We start from the raw sequence: 25,545 nt of genomic DNA, 5'->3' as shown, positions 1-25,545 counted from the left end.
TGGGCTAGATCCAGAGCTCACCTTCAGCCCTAGCCACACGCAGAGTGGAGCCCCACATTGGACGCCATATGTGGGGTTCTCATCTGTGCTCTTGGGACAAAGGAATGACAACACAGTAGTGCAAACAATCACAAGGACATTTATTGCAACTTTCATAGATTAATGCCTGCTAGCTGAGCTGCTATCCACAAAACATGCCGATGGGCATGCGACAAATCGCGGAAGTCTGACTCACCACGACCGGATAGCGAGCGAATATGTTCGCCCCATGCTGGACACCAACGCCTGGTCGTTCGCACGTACAGTCATGCGAACGGTGGCGCGTTCGAACGATCGTGTTCATCCATTCCGGGGTAGGCCTCGCGAGATGGTCTCGCAGAAGCATGGATCGGCGCACGCGCGGTACGTTCATGCTGCTTTCCGACCCCGAGCCAAAGAGGAAGAGCCTTCTCCTTTTTGTGCCCAAGTAACCCCGCCGTTAGGTGGCGCTGGCAGAGGAACACTCGTGCCATCTCCCGTACTACCCTGCAAGCATACTGACTGCCTCAGGTAAGGCGCGCGGCGAAGCTGGATTACAGGAGACGGGAGCTATGCGAGAAAACAACATATCAGGGGACGCGTGAGAGTCGTGCATCCCCACACACTGCACACGGGAAATGTTGCGGCGCTACGAAAGGGAAAAAAATTACCTGCGGGAACACGCAAGCGGTGATCGTGGGTACACCGCCGCTATCAATCCGATGATGCAGTGGCTGGAAGTGCTGGCTCCGGATTGGCTCGGGCATGTCACCGCACGCTGAACGCTTTCGGCGGTGGGCGAAAATATCCGTCTTCTCCATATCAGTGGTGCGTGCCCTGATTTTTGACACAGGGTGTTGAGCGGCCGCCGTTGGACAAAGTTCGCCGCTTGGACACCGGAAATTCATTCTATGAGGGCCGTGCTTTACTGGTGTGGGGATGCATTGTCATGTTTAGTTCTAAATCAAATTTCACGGGCTTTTTACTCTTTTTTTTGTTGCAAAAAAGGCTTACACTTGACCTAGGTTGCTATATAAGCTGTTATCAGTCATTTGTCCATGTATTCCACAACCTTTGCATTGGCATCATATTGAATACGTAAAGTAATAAACGTTAGTCCTTTACAATTAATTATTAGTTGCTTGTTCATAAAAAAAAATAAGAATTGGCTAGCATTACCATAAGCCTGTTGCCACATCCTATATGGTCGCTGCGGGTATGTGCCAGGCGATGAGAACGACGCTGAAGTAGCGCGCGGGTTGAAAAACAGAGATGACAACGATGTTGCGTTGAGCGCTCTGATAAAGTGCTTTTACACGTCCTCGACACTGGCTTTCCCGTCTCCTACTGGGCTGTGACACTGGTGGAGGTGCGGGGTAGGATTGCCTCATGCTCGGCACCCCTTCGTGGAGCCATACATCGAATGTGGAATCACCTGCGTTCGTTGAAACTCCTATTCACCGGTACAGTCGCCGCCTGCTAGGCCTGGCGCCCGAGTTCAACCCTTTGCACTACTCTGCAGGAACGCGTCTACCTACTTCCGCCATGGCTACTGCTGCTCCGTCGCAGGTGACACTACAGAATCCTAAGATACCAGAAAGTTTCCATGGTGACGCTCTTGAAGATGTCCAAGATTGGCTGGAGCAATTTGAGCGTGTCGCCAGTTATAAAAACTGGGGCTCCCAGCAAAAGCTGTCTAATGTCTATTTTGCGTTTCAAGACAGTGCGCGGATGTGGTTTGTGAACCGGGAGAGAAGTTTGTCCACATGGGATGCCTTCCGCACCCAGCTGCTAGACACATTCACTAGTAGCGACAGAAGAGACAACGCGCAGCGCCTGCTCGAATCCCGCATTCAAAACCCAAACAAAAGCGTTGCCAAGTTTGCGGAAGACATGACCAGCCTTTTCTGCAGAGCAGACCCTGAGATGGCCGAAGAAAAGAAGTTACGCTATCTCTTGTGCAGAGTGAAGGAGGAACTGTTTGCTGGACTCGAGAGGAACCCACCAACGACAGTGGCCGAATTCACCAAGAAGGCTACCGCTATAGAACGGGCACTGAAGCAACGGTACCGCCAATATGATCGCACGAACTCGCCGGTGAATGCTTCAATTCTACCTGAGCGCTGCTGCACGTCTCTGCGTGAGGTCATCCGAGAGATTGTGCGAGAGGAGATCCGGCAGCTTGGGATTTCCCCTCCTCCTATGGCACCAGGGGTGGCTTCTGTTGCTGATATCATTCGGGAGGAAGTTCGACAGGCCTTTTCGTCGCCCGACCGGCAGGCGGTGCCGCGACGACTAACCTACGCAGAAGCTGTTTGTCGTCCACCTCCCGCGACTTCGATGCTGCTGACACCGTCAACCACTACGACGCAGCCATCACTGCCACCCCCAACGCCATATTTTCGACAGTTACTGCCGCCGCCAGCTATGCCGTATCGCCGCCAGCCGATCGCTGCACCTCGGTCTTACGGCGAATCCCCTGTCGGCTACCCGCTTCGAAAGACCGACTTGTGGGGCACCGCTGACCGCCGGCCGCTATGCTTTCACTGCGGCGAAGCAGGACATGTTTATCGCGCGTGCCACTACCGTGCAGCCGGGTACCCAAGGTTTCCCAACTGCAATTAGTACCCTGTGTTTGATGCTGCACGTACCTGCGACGAAAATTCTACAAACTTTCGGCCGGAAGGTTCAGCGACGCCTCGATCGCGTTCCCCTTCTCCGGCTCGTTATACCCCACCGACCTGTCGTGATTTTTCTGACGCCTCTAGGGGCAGGTCCCCTAGCCCGCGCCGGGGAAACTAGAGGCAGCGACTTTTGGGGGTGAGGTTGCAAACCGTCTAGCTTTCCAAGAGCCCCCATCACTGACGACCGACGACTCCAAAACTCCGACGACTACAACCACACGTCCTGTAACCGATGCCGCAGCGCCGATCTTGTCGTTTGCATTGACGGCCACCAAGTGGCCGCTCTCGTCAATACTGGTTCCCATTTTTCGATAAGAAGTCAAAAGCTGGCCGACAGGCTGAGAAAAGTGAAGACGCCGTGGACCGGGCCCAACATCAGAACTGCCAGCGGCCAGTTGATGACGCCGATTGGAAAATGCACAGCCAGAATAGTAATCGCCGGTGCAACCTTCGTCGCCACCCTCGTCATTCTCTTTGAGTGCTGCAAGGAACTTATATTCGGGATGGATTTCTTGAGAGAGTACGGTGCAGTGATTAATGTCCGTGACCTTGTCGTCACATTTACTACGAGCTCAGACAACTTCGACCCCGCGGAGCACCAGCGACCCTGCTTACGTATTGCCGATGACGACGTCACGCTTCCGCCGTGAAGCTGTTCCCTCGTACCTGTTATCTGCGAAAACTTGAACACTGGGACTGGCGTCGCTGAACGCATCGACGCACTGGTACTGAGTCAAGGCGTTTTCATCGCCAGGACCGTAATTAACGTACACGACGGACGTGCTCAACTCCTGCTGACGAATATTACCAGGGAATGTCGACACATTGTTAAAGGCATGGCTGTTGCTTACTTCGACGAATTTACCTCAATACAAGACTGCCTCTCAGTGGAGCACGCGACATCCGCCGTGGCCATGCCTGCCCCTGTGGTTGATATCAGTTCCACCTTGTCACCCGTCGAACGCAACAGCCTTTTTGAGCTCATCAATGAGTTTCAGAGCTGCTTTTCATTCACGTCACGAATCAGCCAGACGCCGCTCACTAAGCACCGTATCGTCACCGAAGTCGACTCCAGACCAATTTGGCAGAATCCTTATCGTGTAGCACCGAAAGAGCGCGAGGCGATATAAACGCAATGAAGACTATGCTTGAGGATGGGGTTATTTGGCCATCTAAGTGTCCTTGGGCATCGCATGTCATGTTAGTGAAAAAGAAGGACGGTAGCCTGCGCTTCTGTGTCGACTATTGAAAACTCAACCAGATCACAAAGAAAGATGTTTATCCGCTGCCGCGTATCGACGATTCACTGGACAGGCTACAAAATGCACGTTACTTTTCGTCGATAGACTTGAAAAGCGGCTACTGGCAAATAGAAGTTGATGAGCGAGACCGTGAGAAGACTGCTTTTGTGATGCCCGACAGACTATGAATTTCAGGTGCTCCCCTTCGGTTTGTGTTCTGCGCCAGCAACGTTTCAACGACTAATGGACACGGTACTCTCAGGCCTCAAATGGCAAACCTGTCTGGTGTACCTCGACGACGTGATTGTTTTCTCCGTTACGTTCGAGGAACACTTACGCAGACTAAAGACAGGTCTTTGAAGCAATATGCTCAGCTTTTCTAACGTTAAAACCTGAAAAGTGCCGTTTTGGCTTTGAAGAGCTTCAATTTCTCGGTCATGTTGTTAGTCGTGAAGGTGTCCGACCCGACCCTGATAAAATCTCTGCCGTTGCTAATTTCCCAACGCCATCAGATAAAAAGGCCGTGCGATGTTTTCTGGGCCTTTGCGCCTACTACCGACGCTTTATTGCGGAATTTTTGCGCATCGCATGGCCATTAACACATCTAACCAGAGAAGATGTCCCCTTCGTGTGGGGTGAAGACCAGCAAAGGGCATTTCACGACCTACGGCAACGACTGCAGACGCCTCCCATGCTCGCACACTTTGATGACGACGCTCCTATGATTCTTCATACCGACACTAGTAATGTCGGCCTCAGCGCAGTGCTTGTACAGCGGCAGGATGGCACTGAAAGAGTGATTGCTTACGCCAGCATGACGCTATCAAGAACGGAGGCAAACTACTCCACTACAGAAAAAGAATGTCTCGCACTGGTGTGGGCCGTCCTGAAATTTTGGCCATATTTGTATGGTCGGTATTTCACAGTTGTCAGTGATCATCATGCACTTTGCTGGCTTACTAATTTAATAGATCCAGCTGGTCAGCTTGCGCGCTGGATTCTTCGGCTCCAACAAGAGTTCGACTTCACTGTTGTATACAAATCGGGGAAACGACACACCGACGCCGACTGCCTTTCTCGGTCTCCTGTTGAGACTGCCGTGCACGACGATAATGACACGGCTTTTCTAGGCGTGCTAGATACTGTTGCCGTTTCACGCCACCAACGCGAGGTCACGGAACTGGTTCCTCTCTTCAATTACTTAGAAGGAAAGACAAGCAACGTGCCGAGGTTATTCACGAGAGGGCTACCTTCGTTTTGCTTGCGCCACAACATTCTCAATAAAAAGAACTTTTCACCTAGTGGCAGCAGCTGCCTACTCGTCATTCCCGCATCTCTTCGTGACGAAGTCCTACATGCCTGTCACAACAACTGCTGGTCACTTGGGCTACACCCGCACATTGGCGAGAATTAGGCTAAAGTACTATTGGCCGAGACTTGCGTCGATCGTGAAACGTTACATACAGACATGCCTGGATTGTCAGCGCCGCAAAGCCCTACCCGGCAAGCCAGCTGGACTGCTGCATCCTGTTCAGATACCGCAAGCACCGTTCGAACAAATTGGCATGGACCTTTTAGGTCCGTTTCGACTGTCTACTGCTGGAAATAGATGGATAATCGTCGTCACAGATTATCTTACTCGATACGCTGAAACAGATGCTATCCAACGTGGAACAGCAGCCGAAGCAGCGCGATTTTTTATCGAAGCCGTCATCTTAAGGCATGGCGCTCCCGCAATGGCCATAACAGACAGAGGATCGGCGTTCGCGGCTAAGCTTCTCAACACCGTTTTGCGACTAAGTGGTACCACTCACCGAAAGGCCACGGCTTATCATCCCCAAACCACTGGGCTGACAGAATGCTTGGATAAGACTCTGGCAAACATGATGAGTATGTACATTGACGTCGACCACAAGAACTGGGACGAGATTTTACCATACGTTACATTTGTGTATAACACGGTGCGCCAAGAGACAACACGCGTGACGCTTTTCAACCTTGTTTACGGTTGGGAAGTGACAACCATGTTGGATGCAATGCTGACGGTGATGACGAGACTGGTGCCGAGGAATTTACGCAACGCGCAGAGGAAGCCAGGCAGCTTGCGCGTTTCCGAATCTAAGAACAACAGGAATACGATGCCCGACACTACAATGTAGGTTGTATGTGACGGGCACAGACCCGTCACATACAACGTCGGTGACCAGGTGTGGGTCTGGACTCCGATTCGTCGGCGGGGGCTGTCTGAGAAGCTCCTGCAAAGATACTTTGGCCCGTATACAGTTCTGTGCTGCCTCAGTGATGTGAATTATGAAGTTGTCCCCGACAGCCATAACTGCTCCAGACACCGGCGGCATCTGCCCGAGGCTGTGCACGTGCTTCGTATGAAGCCATACATTTCCTCATGACCTCAACTTTGCACCGTCTGTGCACAGCCTTTGGCGGTGGGTGCATCGGGACGATGCCTTTTTTTTTTCAAAGGGGAGGCAAATGCCACATCCTATATGGTCGCCGCGTGTATGTGCCAGGCGATGAGAATGACGCTGAAGTAGCGTGCGGGTGGAAAAACAGACGACAGTGACGTCGCATTGACTGCTCTGATAAAGTGCTTTTACACGTCTCGACACCGGCTTTCCCGTCTCCTACTGGGCTGTGACACTATCAAAATAGAGTGGGCACTGTTCACAGAAAACCCTTGTTTATTTTTTTCTTGGCCGCAGTTAGTTGGCACATCCAGCATGTAATTTAACCCTTTGAGGGTCGATTTTTTTCGCCATATGCAACTACCCAGGGTCAAATTTTTTATTGCAGATTCCAGAACTTCTGAGGGACCTATTCCAAAAAAAAAAAAATTACCGTTATTTTTCTAGGGTAAGCGTAAAGTGAGAAAAAAATATTTTGTGTTGGTATATATGTACTGTTTAATCATGAATAACAACAATAAAAAAAGGGACATAAACTTATTAGAATAAAAAATTAGATGCATTGTTATACACATAGTTCAAAGATTAGAAAATGTGCACATGAGGATGTTTCGCAACTCTGAATTGTTCCTGCTCTTACACTAATATTTACGCCCATGGCGTAATCCAACTGTGTAGGTGAGCGCACTCAAGAAAACTGAGTGGTTGTGTGCCTATCAAAAAAGCAAGATGTGTGACAAACTTCTGTTAATCTTCGCCAACCAGAGGCAATTAGTTTTCGCATGTCTCCAAACAAGAAAAAAAAAAAAAGAAGAGAAAAGGAAACGCATGCACGGCAGCATCCTTCCTAAGCACACTCCTGTGAGCACTAAATGAGCGAGAAACAGGTGGACCCACCATGGTTGCTCAGTGGCTATGGTGTTGGGCTGCTGAGCACGAGGTCACAGGATAAAATCCCGGCCACGGTGTCCACATTTCGAGAGAGGCGAAATGCGAAAACACTTGTGTACTTCGATTTAGGTGCGCGTTAAAGAACCCCAAGTGGCCAAAATTTCCGGAGTCGTCCACTACGGCATGCCTCATAATCAGAAAGTGGTTTTGGCACGTAAAACCCCATAATTTAATTTTTGAGAAACAGGCAGTCGCCCTTTGAGCGATTAGTAACGAGATAGCCATCAGTTCTGCGAGTGCAAGAAGCAGAAACCACACGTGGAACAAAACCGAAACTGCTGCCCACCCGTGCGTACGCCAACGCACATTCAGTAGTATAAAGACGCGCCGGAGCAAACTAGCTCTAAAACAAACCATGCAACGAAAACCAAGAGAGGGAGGTGCGAGAAAAAAATTTTCAATATTCCCACATAGTGGTAGCACATTCCAGAAAAGAAAAAGTTAGGAAATAGGCGTGCTTTTCAAACATACAGACGGCTTCGTAAATATACGGCATCAACCATTTTGTGCTTGTTTGCGGGGCCGTATATTTACGTCGTAAATGGCGTGTTGACGTAGGAAGCATTTCCTTATTGTTTTCTTGATAGCATCGATAATTCAACGTTCAGTGAATTCAGACATTTTTTTCAGTCCTGTGAAATCCAAATTAATGAGGTTTTTCTGTATTGCATGGCCTAGGCTAGCAGAGGCTGTTTAGTCGGGTATATAGGGTGTCCCACGTAACTTGAGCCAAACATTAAAAATATGCAAATGTTGCGTAGCTGGACAAAACCAAGGTAATGTTGTTTGCTGTCACTTGGGCATACTCGGATTATTTAGTTCATTCTGCCTAATTAGATAATTAGTCTTAATTAATAAATGAACTTCTCAAATATTACAATAAGTGAAAAGGGTTAATGAGAAAATTGTAGAGCAGTATGAAAAACTCCTGATGCAGCTTTCTGTTGCTTGATACATGCTACATAAAAGTTTTTTCCAAGTGTGAAGAAGCGTACGAGTGCATGCGAAATTGGCACATGACTGGCCAGTCCGAGTGCCTCGAGGCCAGTCCGAGACCAGTGCTATGTCCAAGAGTTAGCCTAGATGTAGTTGCCCAGAAGTGATGCAGAAGAAAAAGAAAATGCTTTGTGCATTTTTTGGTTACTATTTTGCTTTAAAGCTTGCTTTCTTGTGCCCACATGCTTTTTTTTGTACAGGAGTCCCTGCCAGTGTGGAAGCGAGCCGTGGAATTTCTGTCTTCAGAATCCCCGGAGGAAACAATACCTTTTCTTGATGTAAGCACTGCTGCATTGCCTTGTGTCATTCGTGACCATTTGCTCCAAGTGTTCAGTCGTAGCAGAGGAGTGCTAAAAAAAAAATCATGAATTCCAGCTGCAGCTGCCGGCTCATAAATAGGGCACTGATAATTTGGGCATGCTTGATCATTTGGACAGCCTCACGGCACAGCCACGAGCCTCAATAGAATTATCCCCACATTCAGAAATGCATCTTGAAGCCCATGCTTGACTTGATATTACGCTATATCCGTGACAATTTATCCGGATATCCCGTGACAATTTCCCCTTTCCACTGTTGGTATGCTTCACCACGTAACATTTCTATATTGAGGCAAAGCCGACTTTTGGAAACCGGTATTATGCAATGTGTTGTGCTTTACGAGCTGCGAAGTCATTGGCGAGGATTGCAAAGGCGGAGTCGGCAACATTGCTAACAGCGGTGAATTGTTTTAATAAATAATGCGGCGCCGAACAGCAAGCTTGATAGCGAACGTCGAAGTTGCTAGGCCTAGCGTTGCCGAGGTGGTGGCTACGGCTGCCAGTGGATCTGCGTGCGAGAGCACCTGTTTAAGGCAGCGAGATAATAAAAATGGCAGCGGTTGTGGCTTCGATCAATGCCGTTTTGGACCTACAGTCAAGGCATAAAGTCCAGAAAATCGGACTGCAAAGGGATTTTGCATCTGAAATTTCAGGTGTTATACATTGTCATAAATACCGTACCGGCACCGCCACGGTACCCGTACCGTGGTGGTGCTGCGAAGGCGTCCGAATTATTGGGCACTTGGAAAATAAGTCGCCAACTGTAAATGCATGGTGTCTGCCAAGTGGGGAAACCAGAAATTCGTGGGGATTTTGATTAGTCTGGAAATACTCAGGGAAACTCAGGAAATTTGTGCTTCTATCAGGGAAAATGAGCAGTAATTTTGTTGAAAGGGAACAAAAGTAGCAGTAATGCTGGCCGAGTGACAGAGAGGAATCATAATGAATCCTCTTTGTCGCCAAGTGGTCTGCTGGAGGAGCTGCCAGTGTACAGTCAATGACGGACTTTCCGGATGCCCGATAATTTGGGCGACTTCGCAGCACCACCACGTATTATAGAGTCAATGTATAAGAACGTCTAATTTCAGATGCGAGAACCCTTCACCGTCCGATTTTCCAGAATTTTTGTTGTGACTGCAGGTCCGAAATGGCATTAATCAAAGCCACCACCACCACCGCCATTTTTATTACCTTGCCGCCTTGAACTGGCCCTCTTGCACCCAGTTCCCCTGGCAGCTGTCGCCACCACCACGGCAATGCTAGGCCTGGCTGCTTCGACGTTCGCTATTAAGCTCCTTGCCAATCTGTGCAGTGTTTTTCGTAGAAATAATTCGCCGCTTTCAGCGATGGCACCGACTCCACCTTTGTGGTCCTTGCGATTCGCTTTGAAGAGAGGGTATACTGTGCCTCTCTCGTGTCTACACCGACTCTCGGCACAATTGCAACGTGCAAACGTGATGGCATGAATACATGGAGGAGTAATGTGAAATTGAAGGTTCAGTAAATCCTTGGTTAATTCGATCCTGGTTAATTCAGAAAATCGGATAATTCAGACTCACCCTCTGGTCCTGGTGTATGCATTATTTAATGCAATGGAACTCTAATTAATTCAGATGTATTTGGCCACACATCGGTTAATTCGAGCAACTCTTGGAGCTTGGCAAATGCGGAGAGCCGCAAATGTGCTACACTAAAGAGCGAAAACGGCGTGAGCGTCCACCAAAATGAAGTGGCAGAGTTCGCATCGCCAAAGTCATCAGTGGAAATCTTACGGGAATGACAGCAACGCCAGAACGCTGCATGGCTATTACTGCCTTTAAAGGCTTTAGTCTTGTGTTTACCGCCACGCATAGCACTGCGTTGGCGGTGTGCCTTCATCACTGGGTAGTTGCTATCCGCGATTGCATTGACAATGACTGCGGTTTTGTCCGTAGTGGTTGTGGCAAATGGTAGCTGACTAGGTATGGGTGTCTGCCACCTGCCTTGATAACTGCGTAGTGGCCATCCCTGATCGCGTCGATAGCGACCGTGGTTTCGTCCGCAATTGCAGTAAATGGTAGTTTCGTTTTGACTCTGTGCATGTGTCGGCTGCGTGCCTTCAGAACTGCAAGGTCGCTGTCCATGATCACCGCGAAAGCGGCTGCGGTTACGTCTGCAGTGGCTGTGGCAAATAGTAGCTTCGTTTTTACTTGATTCATAGCTATCAATGAAGAAGAGCACCATTCACATTGCGATGAGCAGCGATACTGGTGAAAAAATAATCGGGATGTGTGCGTGGTAGTAGTGAAAAACGTGTCTCAGATGAAGCCATGCGCCGCAGCTTCACGGCCAAGGAAATCGATCGCGATGCCTTCGCCTCTGCGAGCGCTAATCAGTCACGAGATGAAGAGAGTTGCGACTTCCGCACTGCTTTTGTGCAGAATATAAACAGGATTTGCTGATTCATTCAGTAAATAAGGGCATGCTGTTGTATGCACTTGTTTTTCTTTATACCCTTGATAATTCGACATTCGATCAATTCGGACATTTCTTTTGGACCCGTGAAATCCGAATTAATGAGGTTTTACTGTATATCTGAAAGCGACGATTTGAAAATATGGTTCACCTTTTTTGGCCACTTGCAAAATGAAGTCACTTATTTTTGGCCAAATACAGTATCTCAGACTCTAGATTATCCGGACTTTTTGGCAGTCCCCATCAAGTCCGAATTATCGGTCAGCGGCTATATATTGGTAGATTTCACCAGTAATGTAGCAAAGAGATCACTTATGGCTGAGAGTGTAGGTTTGATAAACCAATAACTGGTGCCGAATTGAAGGAGAGGTGGTGATGGAACTTTCATTTTCTCAAAGCAGGTATAGCAGCAGCCGACAAGTTAAATGATCATCATTATAAATAAATTACATGGCATTTGAAAACAAAGAAAAATTTGACCTGGCAAGAACTGGTGTAAAATTTAAGGACAGATGATAGTTAAACCATCGTTCTCTCAAAGCAGGCACAGGAGACTTCTGTTAATTTGACTCCAGTTAATTCGATCCTGACCGAGGGTCCTGGCTGGTGCCCATGCATTTTTGTAGGTCCAAGATTTCATTATTTCAATCCAAAAATTAGCCCTTGCCAGATAATTGGAGCTTGACCAGTCAGCATGCTTGTGCCTGACCTTTATGGTGATCCCAATAGAAATCCCTTTACTAGCAGCATCAGTCTCGGCACAGCTTAGGAGACAGTGAAAGTGTTGAACACATGCCATCTCCAATTGAAAACTGCTATTTCTGGCTTGCCTCACTGAAGATTTTCAAGCAATAACGGTAACTGGCAATGTCTAATTATGGTATTTACACTATTTTAACGCATCTTTTTTTTTTTCTATGGAAAGTGGCCTAATAACCGCATTCGTGGCATTTGTATGCTTTGCCGCATGAACACTGCTGTATTGCAGTGTATTAGAGTTGGGCAAATATACTGCCAGTATTAATCAGTAGTGTGTTTTGATGTTATTTTGCATCTTGTTTAATTCTACCCGCTGTATAATTAGATCTATTTCGCCGGTTGCATCAGGGTCGAATTTTAATGTCTGAGTGATTTGCTCCAACTGTAGTAAAACATCTACTTACGTAAGGTTTTTGTAGGTTTAGATGAGATCTCTATAGATGGCACAATAGGTATGCAATGTTATTTTTTTGCACGAGTCGCTCCTGAAGTGGCAGGAAGTGTGCTAAAAAAAAAAAAAGAAGAGTATGCTTGGGAGTGGCGGGAGCTATGCAAGGGTGTGTTTGAGTTACCTGAAGAGTGGCAGTCAAAGAGTTAAATTTACACTTCATATCTTTAAATCTTCTCATGATCAAGGTCCCCTGTGAGTAATTGACCTAGGTAAACATACTGATCGCAGGAAGGAAACTTATAGAAGAATAAAAATGAGTTGGAGTGCATATGGCAGGCATTACTAAATCCTAACTGGGAGCTTGCCACTGTCATTGAAGAGAAAAGTGTACAATCATTGCATTCTACCGGTACTAACATATGGGGCAGGAATTTGGAGGTTAAAAAAGAAGCTCGAGAACAAGTTAAAGACTGTGTAAAGAGTGATGGAATGAGAAATGTTAGACGTAACATCAAGGGACGAAAGAGAGTGGTATGGATCAGAGAGCAAACAGGGATAGCTGATATCCTTGCTTACATTAAGAAAAAAAAAATGGAGCTGGCCAGGCCATGTAATGCATAGGGTAGATAATCGGTGGACCATTAGAGTTACTGAATGGGTGCCAAGGAAAGGGCAGCACAGTTTAGGGCGGCATAAAATTAGGTAGGCTGATGAAATTAGGAAATTTGTAGGAGTAAGTTGGAATTGGTTGGGTAACTAATGTAATGGGAATGAGTAATGGGAATTGGCAGGACAAAGGTATTTGGAGATCGCAGAGCGACCTTCGTCCTGCAATGAACATAAATAGGCTGCTGCTGATGACGGTTATGATCTTTAAATCTTCAACTCTCTTCATTCTAAATATTATCTAAATATTTTTCTCCATTTTCCCTTGGCAACCACCAGAATTCGTAAAACAGAGAAGTTGACATTCTTGGCTGTCAATTTGCCAGTCAGGATTGTCATACATTTTGAAAATTTTTATTTTACATTCTTCAGATGTTTGACTCACCATTTTATATGTTATCTCCATACCTCTTCTTGTTTGCCCGTGATTACCACTCAAACTTTGTGGAACGAGCATGACATTACATTATGTACAAGCGAACCCGGTTTCCTCGGACTCTATTGCTGTAAAAGCAATTTAAAGGAATGCCTTGGTAAAGCGTAGGTGCCAAGCAATAAAATGTCTATGTAAGCACTGTGGTACTGTACTAATGTAGTAAAGAAGGTTTACCAACAAAGTATGTTGCGAGAGAGCTCAAGCGCAGATTAAGGACTAGAGATTGATTACTGCTGTTCTTTGTTGTTGCAGAAGGCATTGTTTTACCCACATGATGTGTGCACCTATGCAAAAGAGAAACTCCTGGAATTGCACTCTTTGTACCATGGCTACAAGGCAGCACGGAAGTTTTACAAAAGGTTTGATGCCTCTATTTTGTCTAGTTGTGAAGCATGTATGCATTCTCTGTAAAACTAGATCTGTATGTCCAGCACAATGTATGCTGCACTTCAGAGTCAGACATTGATATAATGTAGATGGACATAAATTATTTTAGGGGAAATATTGGAAATTGCTGTTTTTATAGACCGTATAGAAAGATCTGGGCAACCGGTGTGCGGCGAGCCTTTGCTTCCCTCTGGCTTGTGCGAGCTGGTGTGGTCACCTCATTCTATGGCATGTTCCTGCTTGAATGTGCTGCAGTTGTTTGCTCAAAAATTATTTAGAGATGTTTTAGCTCGTTCTGCGACAGAAAATTTACATGTCAGTACATACAAGGCTGTCGGAGAGCTGCAGTGTAGCCTTTGGGTGCCATAGTTGTGGGTAGTCACTGGGTAGTCTGTGGTTTAATGGGTAGCACATTGGGCTGCTGTGCTGAGGTAACAGAGTTCGAAACTAGCCATTGGACAAAGGCGGGTCACTGACTAGGTGGCAATGTGTACATAAGTGCGGCTCTTCAACAAACCCCTTTCACGCTGACATGGGTTACTGTAGATGTGGGACTGGGTAGGTACTGCTGTTCGAAGAGACTCTTTGACGCAGACTTGGAACACCACGTATGTGCTACTTGGTCTGTGCTGGCTTTCAGTGAACCTCTTTGATGCCAACTTGGGACACTGGGTATGTGCCAGTAGCTGTGTGCTGCTCTTCAACAAATGTCTTTGATGCCAAGTTGGGTGACAAGGTATGAGCCACTGGGAATTTGTTGCTCTGCAATGACAAAAAGAGATCCCTTAAATTTCACTGACACTGAGTGGAATCAAACTCATGTCACGAAGGTTCCTGAAAGACAGCGACCCGATGTGTTAGCCTGAGCAGGCTGTGTCACAAATGCACTGGGTATGTGCCACTTGTCAATAAACGCCTTTCCCGCCAATGCTTTAGTGAGCTGCACCATGAATGCACTGGGTAGGTGCCGCTGAGTGTGCGGCAAATGAGGGAACAATTCTCGACCTTTGCAGGCACCGGCGTGCCACGCTTCTTGTCTTGGAGACAGCACATAACTTCTCAGCAGTGCCATCAGATTGCGCAGTGTGTCCAGAAAGAAGCGTGAGATAGGAGCCTGGTTTCTGCATGATGAATTTTTCACTCTTTGCATGCACCAGCACGCCATGCGACTGCGGAGTTGCATTGCTGCGACTCTGCCTTTGTCGTCTTCGCTATTAGCTTCGTAGCTCGGAAAGCACGCCGCGTTACATAATGCCGGTTTCTGAAAGTTATCTTCACCTTAGTACAGTATTGTTACGGGGTGAAGCATACGCAAACTTATTTCTGTGAAGCATAACAAGCGTGGGAAGGGGAAGTTGTCACGGGACGCAGTGTGTATTCCTAAATTATACACGCGGGCAACCTCCATCTCTAGTCACAGCACGAGCACCGATATGCCTAATAAGGAGGTATTCAGAGCTTTTTCAGATGTGTTTGTGGCGATTTGAGCCCTCAAGGGCATTAAAAGACATGCGTTAATTTTTCCGAACTGCCCGAATTTTCTGATGTTTTCGCGGCCTTTAGGGAGTACTAAAAATTGTGCGTTGATTGTGCAACTGACCAAGAGGATGGTTCAAATGGTTCGTGAGGCGAATGTTCGTCGGAAGGAAGACGGGAACAGAAAGGACCTACGCATTGAGGAATGAATGGGAAAGGAAGCGTGCTGCCATCGTTTTGAAGGAGCTTGAGCTCAAAAAGCAAAGTGTTGGCGAATGCTGAGATGCAGGTGTCCCTCATCCAAACCAAAATAAACTCTTTTGAGCAGCGAAACGTAACACTTGAGGCGTTGTGTGCAGGCTAGAGTATGTATGGACAGTTGAGGGTGACTTCACAGCTGTTGAGAGAAAATCTCGCTTGTGACAGAGTTTGGACATCATACCAATGACCTTGTAATCAATTGATTGAAATAGCTCATATTCAAAAATATTTGCTTCTGTATGCACCTCCTTTTTATTCGTATTTGAGAACGTTCGACTCGATTTACAATAAGTTTTACAATTGTTTTGTCCGCAGGTATTTTATTTGCTGAGCATTTCACTAGCCCCCTCCTCTCCTTTCTGTTTTCGTATTGAATAAAATAAGCACTACTACTTATTATAAAAACTGGATTAAGTTTTTTTATTCTTTAACACGCTTACTAGAGAGTGACAGCATCAGGCAACATGATGTCAGCCCGCCTTGACGTAAAACAAAATTTTGTGTCACTCAGGAAATTTTGCAAAGGCACTCAGGGAAAACTTGGAAAACTCAGGGAATTTGGAAATGTCAACTTGGTAGACACCCTGTTCAGCTGTATCACCCTGAGAATAGCACTGGGTCCATACTAACTCGACTTTCTATTCTCTTGAATGTTATCAGGAGCTGTATCTCAGACTATGAATACTTTTGACTTTCCAGAATGCTGCACCTCAAGCCCCTGTCACTTGCCTTTTTTCAGCGCATGATTGATTTGGAGAATTCCAGCGTAAGTTCTTACATGCCCTTCCTAATTTTTTACACTGACCTACTTTTTAATCATTTCTCTGTTGAACGTGTCCTACCATATTTTCTCAGGCTCAACCAGATGCGGGCAAGTTGAGGAGTTACTTCGAAAATGCAGTAGCTGAGTTTGGGGAAACAAATTTCGGTAAGTGTCAGCTTATGTGCACATACTGGTTCATTAGTCTGTGATTGTGCGAATATGAAATTTGTGGTCTGAAGCGAATAATTTGAGCATTTGTGTGATGTGCAAAGCCTTTGAAACAATAGCCAGAGGGCGACAAATCTTCAGAAATAAGAAAGTGGTCTTTGCTAGGATGGAAACTGTTTCTATCTCTGGAATCAGCTTTCTTTTCTTTCTTTTTCTTTTACTATACGTGCTGTTGTTATTCAGATGTTAATCCAAGGTTTGGTAAGAACTTGTCAGGCAAGGTTTGAACATTGCCACAATGAAATAAACTGACACTTGCCTAATTACAAGGAATGAAGAAGGGAAAAGTTTCATTCCTGTTTTCTTTCTTTGTATTTAAGCAAGTGCCCATTTTTTGGTTGTTACAGTTATTCAAACTTTAAACATTTTTTCAACATCACTACTACAGAAACTTCATGTACAGACTTTTTCTACTTGAAATTTCACCAGTGGTCGAGGTCGTGCTATTGTTTCGCATTCACCTGTCATGCGGCCTGAATTTGTGTCATGCACCGTTGCAATATCATTAAGTGTGGCCTTGGCTGCGTGATGCTGACAGATTTGGCTGTGTTCCACAAATTTTTCTGATGAGCTTTATAGCACAGATGAGCTTTATAGGCACGCTCGTAGCAATTATTGGTCAGGTTGCCCGCAATCCCGAGCTCCACTTCGACGACCCTCATTTGTGGGCCTGCTCTTGGGCCCAATCATTGATAGGTTACTTGATTAGTGACAAACTTCTTGTGAGAGTTTGCCACCTGTCACCATGCCAGCCATTGCCAGATTTTCCTCGTGGCCACATTACCTTAGCTCTTACGCCTTTATCAGCGCTGCTTTGCCATGTGTCAGTGACCAAGGTTGCGGTTTGGTGCTGGGTTGACACAAGCCTATTCATAAAGGTCATACGGCTCTTGGAAAACGAAAAAACCGCATTGGCAACATAAGCGATAGTATGGGAGGTCAACCTGAATAGGTGCCAATTTTCTTGAAGGGCTCCCATTTTTCCAACGGCTGCGTTGCCACTTCAGGAGCTGTACCTCGACAGAGCAGAGTGGGCGAATGAGACACGTGCTGTAGCGGTAGTGCGAAGGTGTTGATTGAGGGGAGAGAGCATCACCGCGATGCCACGTCACCCTCGCTCTCGGCATGAGTGCTTCTCGATGGAACAGAGCCTGGCAGAGTGGGCAAAAGGGAACACTTGCTTCAGCAGTAGCATGAGAGGTGTTTCGTGAGGGAAGAGGGCATCACAGTGTTCGGCATGCATTGTTGGCACCTCAGGCTGCTGCTGCTTGCTGGCTCGGGCAGCACACACCACTATAGGCACTGGTGGCATGTGCCTTTATGCAGCAGCGCCATGAATGTAATGCCATGTGATGGCCGGGCCGGGCGCAGCAGGCGGTGACTGCCAGCTATGTTGGTTTAGTATGTTCCGTCGTTTCTTGTGTTTTGTGTTACTGAAATACGATGCAAAACCAAATCTGATCAAACATGTTGCATTTTTGGGTGCACGAACAGTTACTGAAACATGACTGAAGCTGGTTAGGCCATTAAATTGTCATTTTTCATCACGACATCGCATTTTTCAGGCAGAAAGACTATATGTGCAGCCTGTAGGCAACAGCGCATACAGTGCTGAGCAATTGAAACACGGCACTCGAAACGCATGGTCGCCGGTGCTTCTTGCACCAACTGTAAGCGCTGGGGACACTGAACTGATGCATCATAGAATACAGCGAGAACCTTTATGATGCGTTGTGACTGAATTTGGTCCCTTGGTGATCACTTAGCGCTCACCTGTGGCACAAATAAAAAAACAGTGGCAGCCGTGCGTTTCGAGTATTGTGCTTCAATCGCTGAGCACAGTACATATGTTTCCGATGCTGCTTTGCTATGGTCTAGTTGTTCTAACACAGGTAAAGAGGCGTTCATATACAGGAGCTTCGTGCCCCATGTGAATTGCCTGTCTGCCACTGCAGGTGTAACTGGTCTGGAGCTTGGGCCCCGAAGGAAAACAGTTTGATTTGTAGTCGTCAGTTTGCCAGCTTATCAGTCTATCGGTCTTTCCGTTATAGGGTATATTTTTCTTCCTTGCGCTTTCCGACTCTGTCTGCATCCAGCACATGACTGACGGCAAAAGCAAACGCAGTGGCGTGTTCACACTCGCCGCTACCAATGGCTCTCGTTGCTCTAAGCTGTCTGAAATGGACCATAACTGAAGATTATGCTAGTTTAGAAGACACTAAGAATGGCGAAGCATTGTAAAGATAAAAGCAATTACAATGGACAGAGAATGGGAACTTATTGACACATATGCGATGGCCAAAGCAGCTCAAGAAACAGAAAAGGAGAAACGTTCGTCTCCTTTTTTTTTTTGTCCCTAATTTTTGTGTTCTTTGCCTATTGCCGTGATTAAATATGCAACAATGTTAATACACACAGCAAAATAACAGCTGGAACATAACTGCTGGAGTTGCATGTGTTAGCTTGCAGTGGTGAGCTCTGTTCTCATGATGCATTTGCATTGCAATTTGCGCTCGTTTTTTGCTTTATATGCTGCCTGATGCCACGAATGTGATCTGCCTTGTACAAGTGATGACCTTTCTCAAAAGCAAACACATGAGAATGCGTTTCGCGGTACCTCAGCCCTTAAAACCCGCAGTGCAAAGTCATTGGAAGAACCGAGCACCTTCGTCATGTCGTCTGCTTCACATACCTGTGCTCTGACAGCTGCTGTTTGTAAAACCAACACCAACCATTTAAAACCAACACCAACGAGTGATGGCTGCTAGTTCAGATGTGTCATGTACTGAGAAAACCCCCAGACAAACTTTCTGTATAAGCATGACAAATGTCATCAGAGGTCTTCCTCTCGACATCAGCTCCTAGTTGCAGCAGCAGCACGGGCAGTTCTTGGCAGGATATGATAATAGCTTTTGTAAGCAGCTCACAGTGGTCTACACTAACATCCGAAGTTTGCTACCTAAATGCAATACACTTCGTGCTTTTCTAGATGATAGGGACAGACATAATAGTACTAACGGAGACATGGTTTAATCCAGATATTGACGACAGTGAGATTCTACCAGGAACGACCGCATTGATAAGCGTGGTGGGAGTGTACTTATTGCCATTAAAAAAAACCCTTCATTCATATTTTATCGATTCCTGGTAATCTCTTAAGCTTGTGTGGGCTACTTTTCATGTGTCCTCCAGCACTGTACTGATTGGGGCCTGTTACCGGGCGCCAGATTGCAACCATTCCTTTTTGAATAACTTGCGGGACAGTATTACTAAAGCGCTCCAGCTGTGTCTATCTAACCACATTAATCTTCTTGGTGATTTCAACTTTCCGCTTATCGACTGGGAACATAAGTCGTCTTCATGTCATGCGTCTCTGGAACTAACCAATCTAACGTTAGATTTTAACATTTTTAACATGTCTTCCAAATAATGAAGGTGCCTACACGCGCTTCCAATATCTTGGACTTGGTTTTCATGAACGCTGCTGACACAATAACTTCCATTTAAAATACGAGCGGCTTTAGTATCATAACCTCATCCAACTAACTGTTAGCATCCCGAAGCCTGTGTCTGGTGCAACAACAAAACAAATTCGCGATTATAACAGAGCAAAATACAATGAGATTAACTCCCAACTAGAAGAATTTTTTTGTCAAGTACAGTCAAACCTCGATATATCGAACACGGATATATCGAATTATTGCGTATATCGAACACTTTCTATATCACGTGGAAAATCGCATGCATTTTTAATTTTTTATTTCGAACGGGGCCGGATGTAAAATGGATATATTGAACTCCGCCGCCCCAGACCAAGTGCGCTCTGTTGACAGGAGGCGAGCTTTCCCGCAACACTCTCGAAGATAGCGGCGGCGCGATGGGCGTTCCAGACTGCTGCGTACGACAGCTCCCACATCGGTTGCGCCGAGGGCGCCATTTGAACATAGCGCCGTACACACGCGGCGACTTGGAGCCAGCCACGGCCGGTCTGGGCCGGTCTCGAGGGGAGCGCGCGCGCTCCCCGGCCGTGAGCCAGCCCGGCCGCCTATCACGCGCGCCCGCGCCCCGCCATGCGCGCGTGATTGAGGTGGTCGTGGAGCCAGTTGGAGCACTTTGTCGGTGCTGAGCCACACAGCATGTCCATCGAGGACTTCGTTGGCGGTGACGACAGCACCGGAACAGTGGCGGAGTTAACAGATGTGGAGATCGCGGCAGAAGTGACTGCTGAGCGGCCAAACGAAGACGCTGCCGAGGCTGATCCAGCAAGCGCTGATGTTGCCCCGCTCCCGACTGCAACTGAGGCTGTAGCTGCTTTGGCCGTTGTACGCCGCTACTGCGGCGCAATAGAAGGCACTGGACCGTCTCTTGTGGACCGTTTGGACTATGTTGAGGACGCCGTGGTCAAGCACGCGGTTGCCAATATGAAGCAGGCTACGCTGCTTCAGTACTTTCAGCGAAAGAAATAAATACTTTGTTTGAAGCTTCATGCGAGTATCCATTGCGCCACGATTGGTTCATTGATTGATTTGTGCTAGTTTTTGAAGCGTTTTCTACGTGATTTTATATATCGAATTCTGGCTATATCGAACTATTTTGCGATCACCGTGCTGTTCGATATATCGAGGTTCGAGTGTACTACTACCTTTGTTGATCAGAAAACGACAACTGGGTACTCTACAGGGAAAAATTAACTACATTAGTAGACCGGTACGTCCTGATAGTCTGCATAACTAATGACAGATCCAGCCCTTGGTTCAACAAGTCTCTTCGTAAACTAAGGAATAGAAAGAAGCGTTCGTATAACAGGGCTAAACGTGTGCGCACTGCTGAGGCTTGGCAGATATACAAAGACCGTTTAAACAATTACTGCTCAGCAATATCTTCCGCTAAAGATAAATGCTACTCGCAAGACCTGCCATCGCTGCTAACTTCCAATCCCCCCAAATTTTTAAAACCATATATTCGACATGAGATACTAACACCATAACTTTACACGGAACAGAAAACATACCTATTTCTAGTGCCAATTGCCCCCCCATATTCAACATGCTTTTTTTTAACTGTTTTCATCGGGAGGACTTTTCCAATGTGCCAACTTTTCCCGAACTTGACACCGGATACATGGAACCAATTGTTATCACTGTTGAAGGCGTTAAATTACTCATTAGTAACTTCAATATATCCACCTTAGCCAGTATTGACAACATTAATTCCAAGATATTAAAGAACACTGTCGCTGCCTCAAGCAAGATCTTATGCCATATTTTTCAACAATTCCTAGCATCTGGAAAGGTACCCACCGATTGGTTAATAGGGAAAATAATACCAATTCACAAATCTGGAGATGTTCACTCGCCTGACAAATATCGGCCCATATCTTTAACCTGCATATGTTGCAAAAGGCTTGAGCACATAATCACTTCACACGTGTACAGCCACCTAGAAGCTCACAATTCTTTTTCTAATCAGCATGGTTTTAGGAAGGGATTTTCCTGTGACACACAATTATTTTGGTGCCCCCCGGACGTCACTCCAGTGGAACTAACCATGATAAATGTATCAGACCATTCTTTTTGTGTTGCGGCACACTAAAATACTCATTTTTTCCTTTAACAATACATCTGTGGAATTCCCTGCCAAGTGACATCGTTTGCTCGCAATCTGTGCATTCATTCGTGTCGACACTCGAATCGCACTTCGAGTCATCATCGGAATGATGACCGCATTGTGGTCGTCTTGGCTGAGTGTTCCTCAAAAGTTATCAATGACGTATTGCCATGCCCCAACTTCTTTCACACGCCGGTGTCCATACATTCTTTCGTACTTCTCTGCGCTTGGTTCTTGCGCACGTCTGATAATATACATTACACTTGATACTGTTTGTACATTACACGGCACAATCAAATGCATTTTTTTCCTGTATTAACTGCTTCTTACACTTTACATGGCGTACGCACTGTATTGGTTGTTTTTGCTTCCTTGTATTTACTTATTGCTGACATGGCGCGTTGATTGTAACCATTGCTTTTTTGTTTGAGTTTGCTGCAAACCCCCTGTATAACAAAGCACCTGTACTGTTTGTATGTCCACTCCTGTATGAGCCTCTCAAGGCTTACAGTATTGACAAATAAAAAATAAATAAATTATTTGAACTAACGACTCACTTGCACTTTAACATGGACTGCAATCTTCAAACTGACTGTATCTTTCTTGACTTTTCTAAAGCTTTTGAACATGGGCCCCACTGCCACCTAATTTCTAAATTATCTGCCCTACGACTTTACTCTTTAACATTATCCTGGATTCATAATTTTATTTCTTTTTGAGAACAGTTTACTGTTCTTAACAATTTCACTTCCCCACCTTCTTCTGTTAGCTCTGGTGTGCCACAAGGCAACGCCCTCGGCCCCTTTCTCTGCTAATCTACATTAACGACTTACCCACCCAGATTACTTCCTGCATGTGCCTTTTTGCCGATGACTGCATAATCTACCGTCCTATTCACACGACTGACGATCACTTGGCACTTCTAGCAGATCTTAAACTTATCGCTAACTGGTGTAACAAATGGCTCATAACACTAAACTTTACAAGGTGCGAGGGGATGTGCTTCAGCCGAAAATGTGTAAATTATAAATTTTCGTATCACCTTAATAACACTATGCTCTCCCACACATCATCATACAAGTACCTTGGTGTTCTTATAGAGCATCTTTTATGGGTCCCACACATCGCTTCTACATGCACCAAAGCATCACAGTCTCTTGGCTATCTACGACGCAACTTGCGAAATGCCCCGACAAACATTTGAAAACTCGCGTTCCAAACATTCATTTTGCCACAGTTAGAATTCGCCTCCTCAATTTGGTCCCCTCATCAAAGTTAGCTAATCAATATGATGGAAAGGATACAAAATATAGCAGCCCGGTTCATATCACCTAACTACGGTATAAACTCGAGCATTACACAAATTAAACTAGGCCTTCTACTGCCGCGATTAGATATCCACCGCAACATCGCTCTTTTGTGCTTATTCCACAAATATATTTACACTAAATAAACGAACCCGGTTACAACTGCAAATACCCCACTCTTTTTCACGCAGATTACATAATCAGTTCAGCTTCATGCGCATATACGGTAAAACAAATGCATTTAATTCATCTGCGCTACCTCGTGCCATTGGTCTTTGGAATGACCTCCCTGATAACGTAGCCTCCATGTCTAACCTCAACATGTTCCGCTGTCAGTTACTCGCGCTTTACCCATTTAATACCATTTAATACCGCCCAGTCTAGTGTATTTGATTGTGTATTTTTGCATTGTTGTGTATTATTTTCATAAACAGTATTCCTTTTGCTCTGTTAACGGTAACAAGTGTTCGTGTGCCTCCAGATATTGCTATGTATTCCCCTGTGCCTTGAATATTGTATAACACGGCAATCTTTGTATAGCACTGTTCCTGTTGGAAATTTGTACTTTTTATGTCTTTACTGTTTAAGATGCCCCCCTTACTTTATGCCCTGCCATGGGGCCTGTAAGGTTCTTTTAAATAAATCTACTAGTACTGCTACTCCTGTATTTTGTCATTTTGTCTCATCTTAGTTCACTCACACAGTTTGCGTTATTTAGCTGCAGGACATTGACCATGGTTCGCTTTTTTATCCAGAAGCAAATTGACATTCATTAAGAAGGTTCCATTCCACCAGTATCCTTGTAATTCATTTTGATCCTGTGTTTTACTTTTCAGATCTCTGGATGAAGTACATCCTGTTTGAGCTGAAACATCCAGAAGGAAAGCCTGAGCAAGCTGGCGTCCTCTACCACAGGGCTGTGAAGACCCTGTATGATGATCTCACTGACCACTTCATTTCTGCTTACTCTTTGCTGGACACCAGTAAATTGTAAATGGTTGGTCATTGGGGTGGTTTTCAATGTTGTCTTTTGGTGCGTGCCACATGTTGTAATGCTGAACATCTGGGTCCTTGGTGAAAATTTTGGCAAGCTTGAAACCCTCACACAAGGTTGTCGGCTGCACACTTGAATTTCCATTGCGCTGGTCTGAGGTATGTCCTGTCTTCTGTGGAGACCTAAACTAGCGTGGCACTCACCTGGCAAAGGAGATGCATAGCAGAGTCTCCACAATGCTGTGTACAAAAGACACTGTGGTAGGCTCTCCATTATTTCACACTTGTGGCCCAAACACGCTGCATGGGTAAGAGGCAAAAAAAATTATTTCCCAACAACATGCAAGAAGAATTGTGCATGCCATTGGCAGTTTTAGTGTACAGATGTAAACTGACTCCCAGCAAGCAAGGTTGCTCAGCAAGGAATTGCCTTGACAAACTAAATGTGGCACGTAGTTCCCTATGTCTCATCTAATTGACAGCTTGAGGAACAACAGAGAGGGCCAGGACACACTGCATTCTCTCCTTCCATGGGTGAAAATGTGCTCTTCTTTGGGGAGAGGGAATGCAGTGGTGGCCAGGGCAGTTATATCCTTAGGCACTGTTAGCATGGAAGATGTGGGAAACAAGGCAAAGTGCATCATGTGCTACTAGGTCACCATTGATGCCACTAACCAAAATGGCAGCACCTTGAGTGACCATGACCTCACTTGACCTCACTGCTTCCGAACAGGCCAAAAGTATCCCTATCATGCCTATAAGACCATGTGCAAGCCAATGAGGAACATGGCATCCACTTGGATCCCTGCATTTAACATCTCCAAACTTTTATTTCCACTGGTTGGTGCGGCACGTGTATGTTTCTGGAGCTATGATGTTGTATAAACTCATCGAAATCTTTACTTGGAAAATATGAGTTTGTTCTAACGACATGCCCAGATCTTTATTAGAAATAAACCTAATGCATCTGAAACCAGTTGAAAAGTTGTGCACGAGTTGTGTGCATGCATATGCTCATTTTCAATTAAAATTTTCCAAACAGTACAACAGCATAAATTTACACACACAAGGCCTATTTATTGAATTTAGAATGTCAAAGGCATAAGTGAAGTGCAACTCCCAAAATGTCCATTGTTCGATAGGTTACCGAAAAATTTTTTGTGGTGCTATTCTAGTCACTGTCA

The 25,545-nt window shown here is 45.9% G+C and overlaps 1 protein-coding gene across 1 annotated transcript in view; it reads left to right on the top strand.

The window, feature by feature from the left end:
- LOC135916352 (U3 small nucleolar RNA-associated protein 6 homolog) overlaps nt 1-24,373 on the top strand; it is a 105,259-nt gene extending 80,886 nt beyond the window's left edge. The window contains exons 17-21 of the mRNA XM_065449711.1: nt 8,514-8,591; nt 13,592-13,698; nt 16,163-16,229; nt 16,319-16,391; nt 24,205-24,373. Coding sequence (XP_065305783.1) covers nt 8,514-8,591; nt 13,592-13,698; nt 16,163-16,229; nt 16,319-16,391; nt 24,205-24,362 — 483 coding nt within the window. The 3' untranslated portion in view covers nt 24,363-24,373. The remainder of the gene's footprint in view (nt 1-8,513; nt 8,592-13,591; nt 13,699-16,162; nt 16,230-16,318; nt 16,392-24,204) is intronic.
- The last annotated feature ends 1,172 nt before the right edge of the window (nt 24,374-25,545 follow it).

Source organism: Dermacentor albipictus, chromosome 5 (assembly GCF_038994185.2).
Source record: "Dermacentor albipictus isolate Rhodes 1998 colony chromosome 5, USDA_Dalb.pri_finalv2, whole genome shotgun sequence".
Classification (NCBI taxonomy): Eukaryota; Metazoa; Arthropoda; class Arachnida; order Ixodida; family Ixodidae; genus Dermacentor; species Dermacentor albipictus.
The sequence above is the reverse complement of the archived record's forward strand: the minus strand, read 5'-3'. Positions and strand labels throughout refer to the sequence as shown.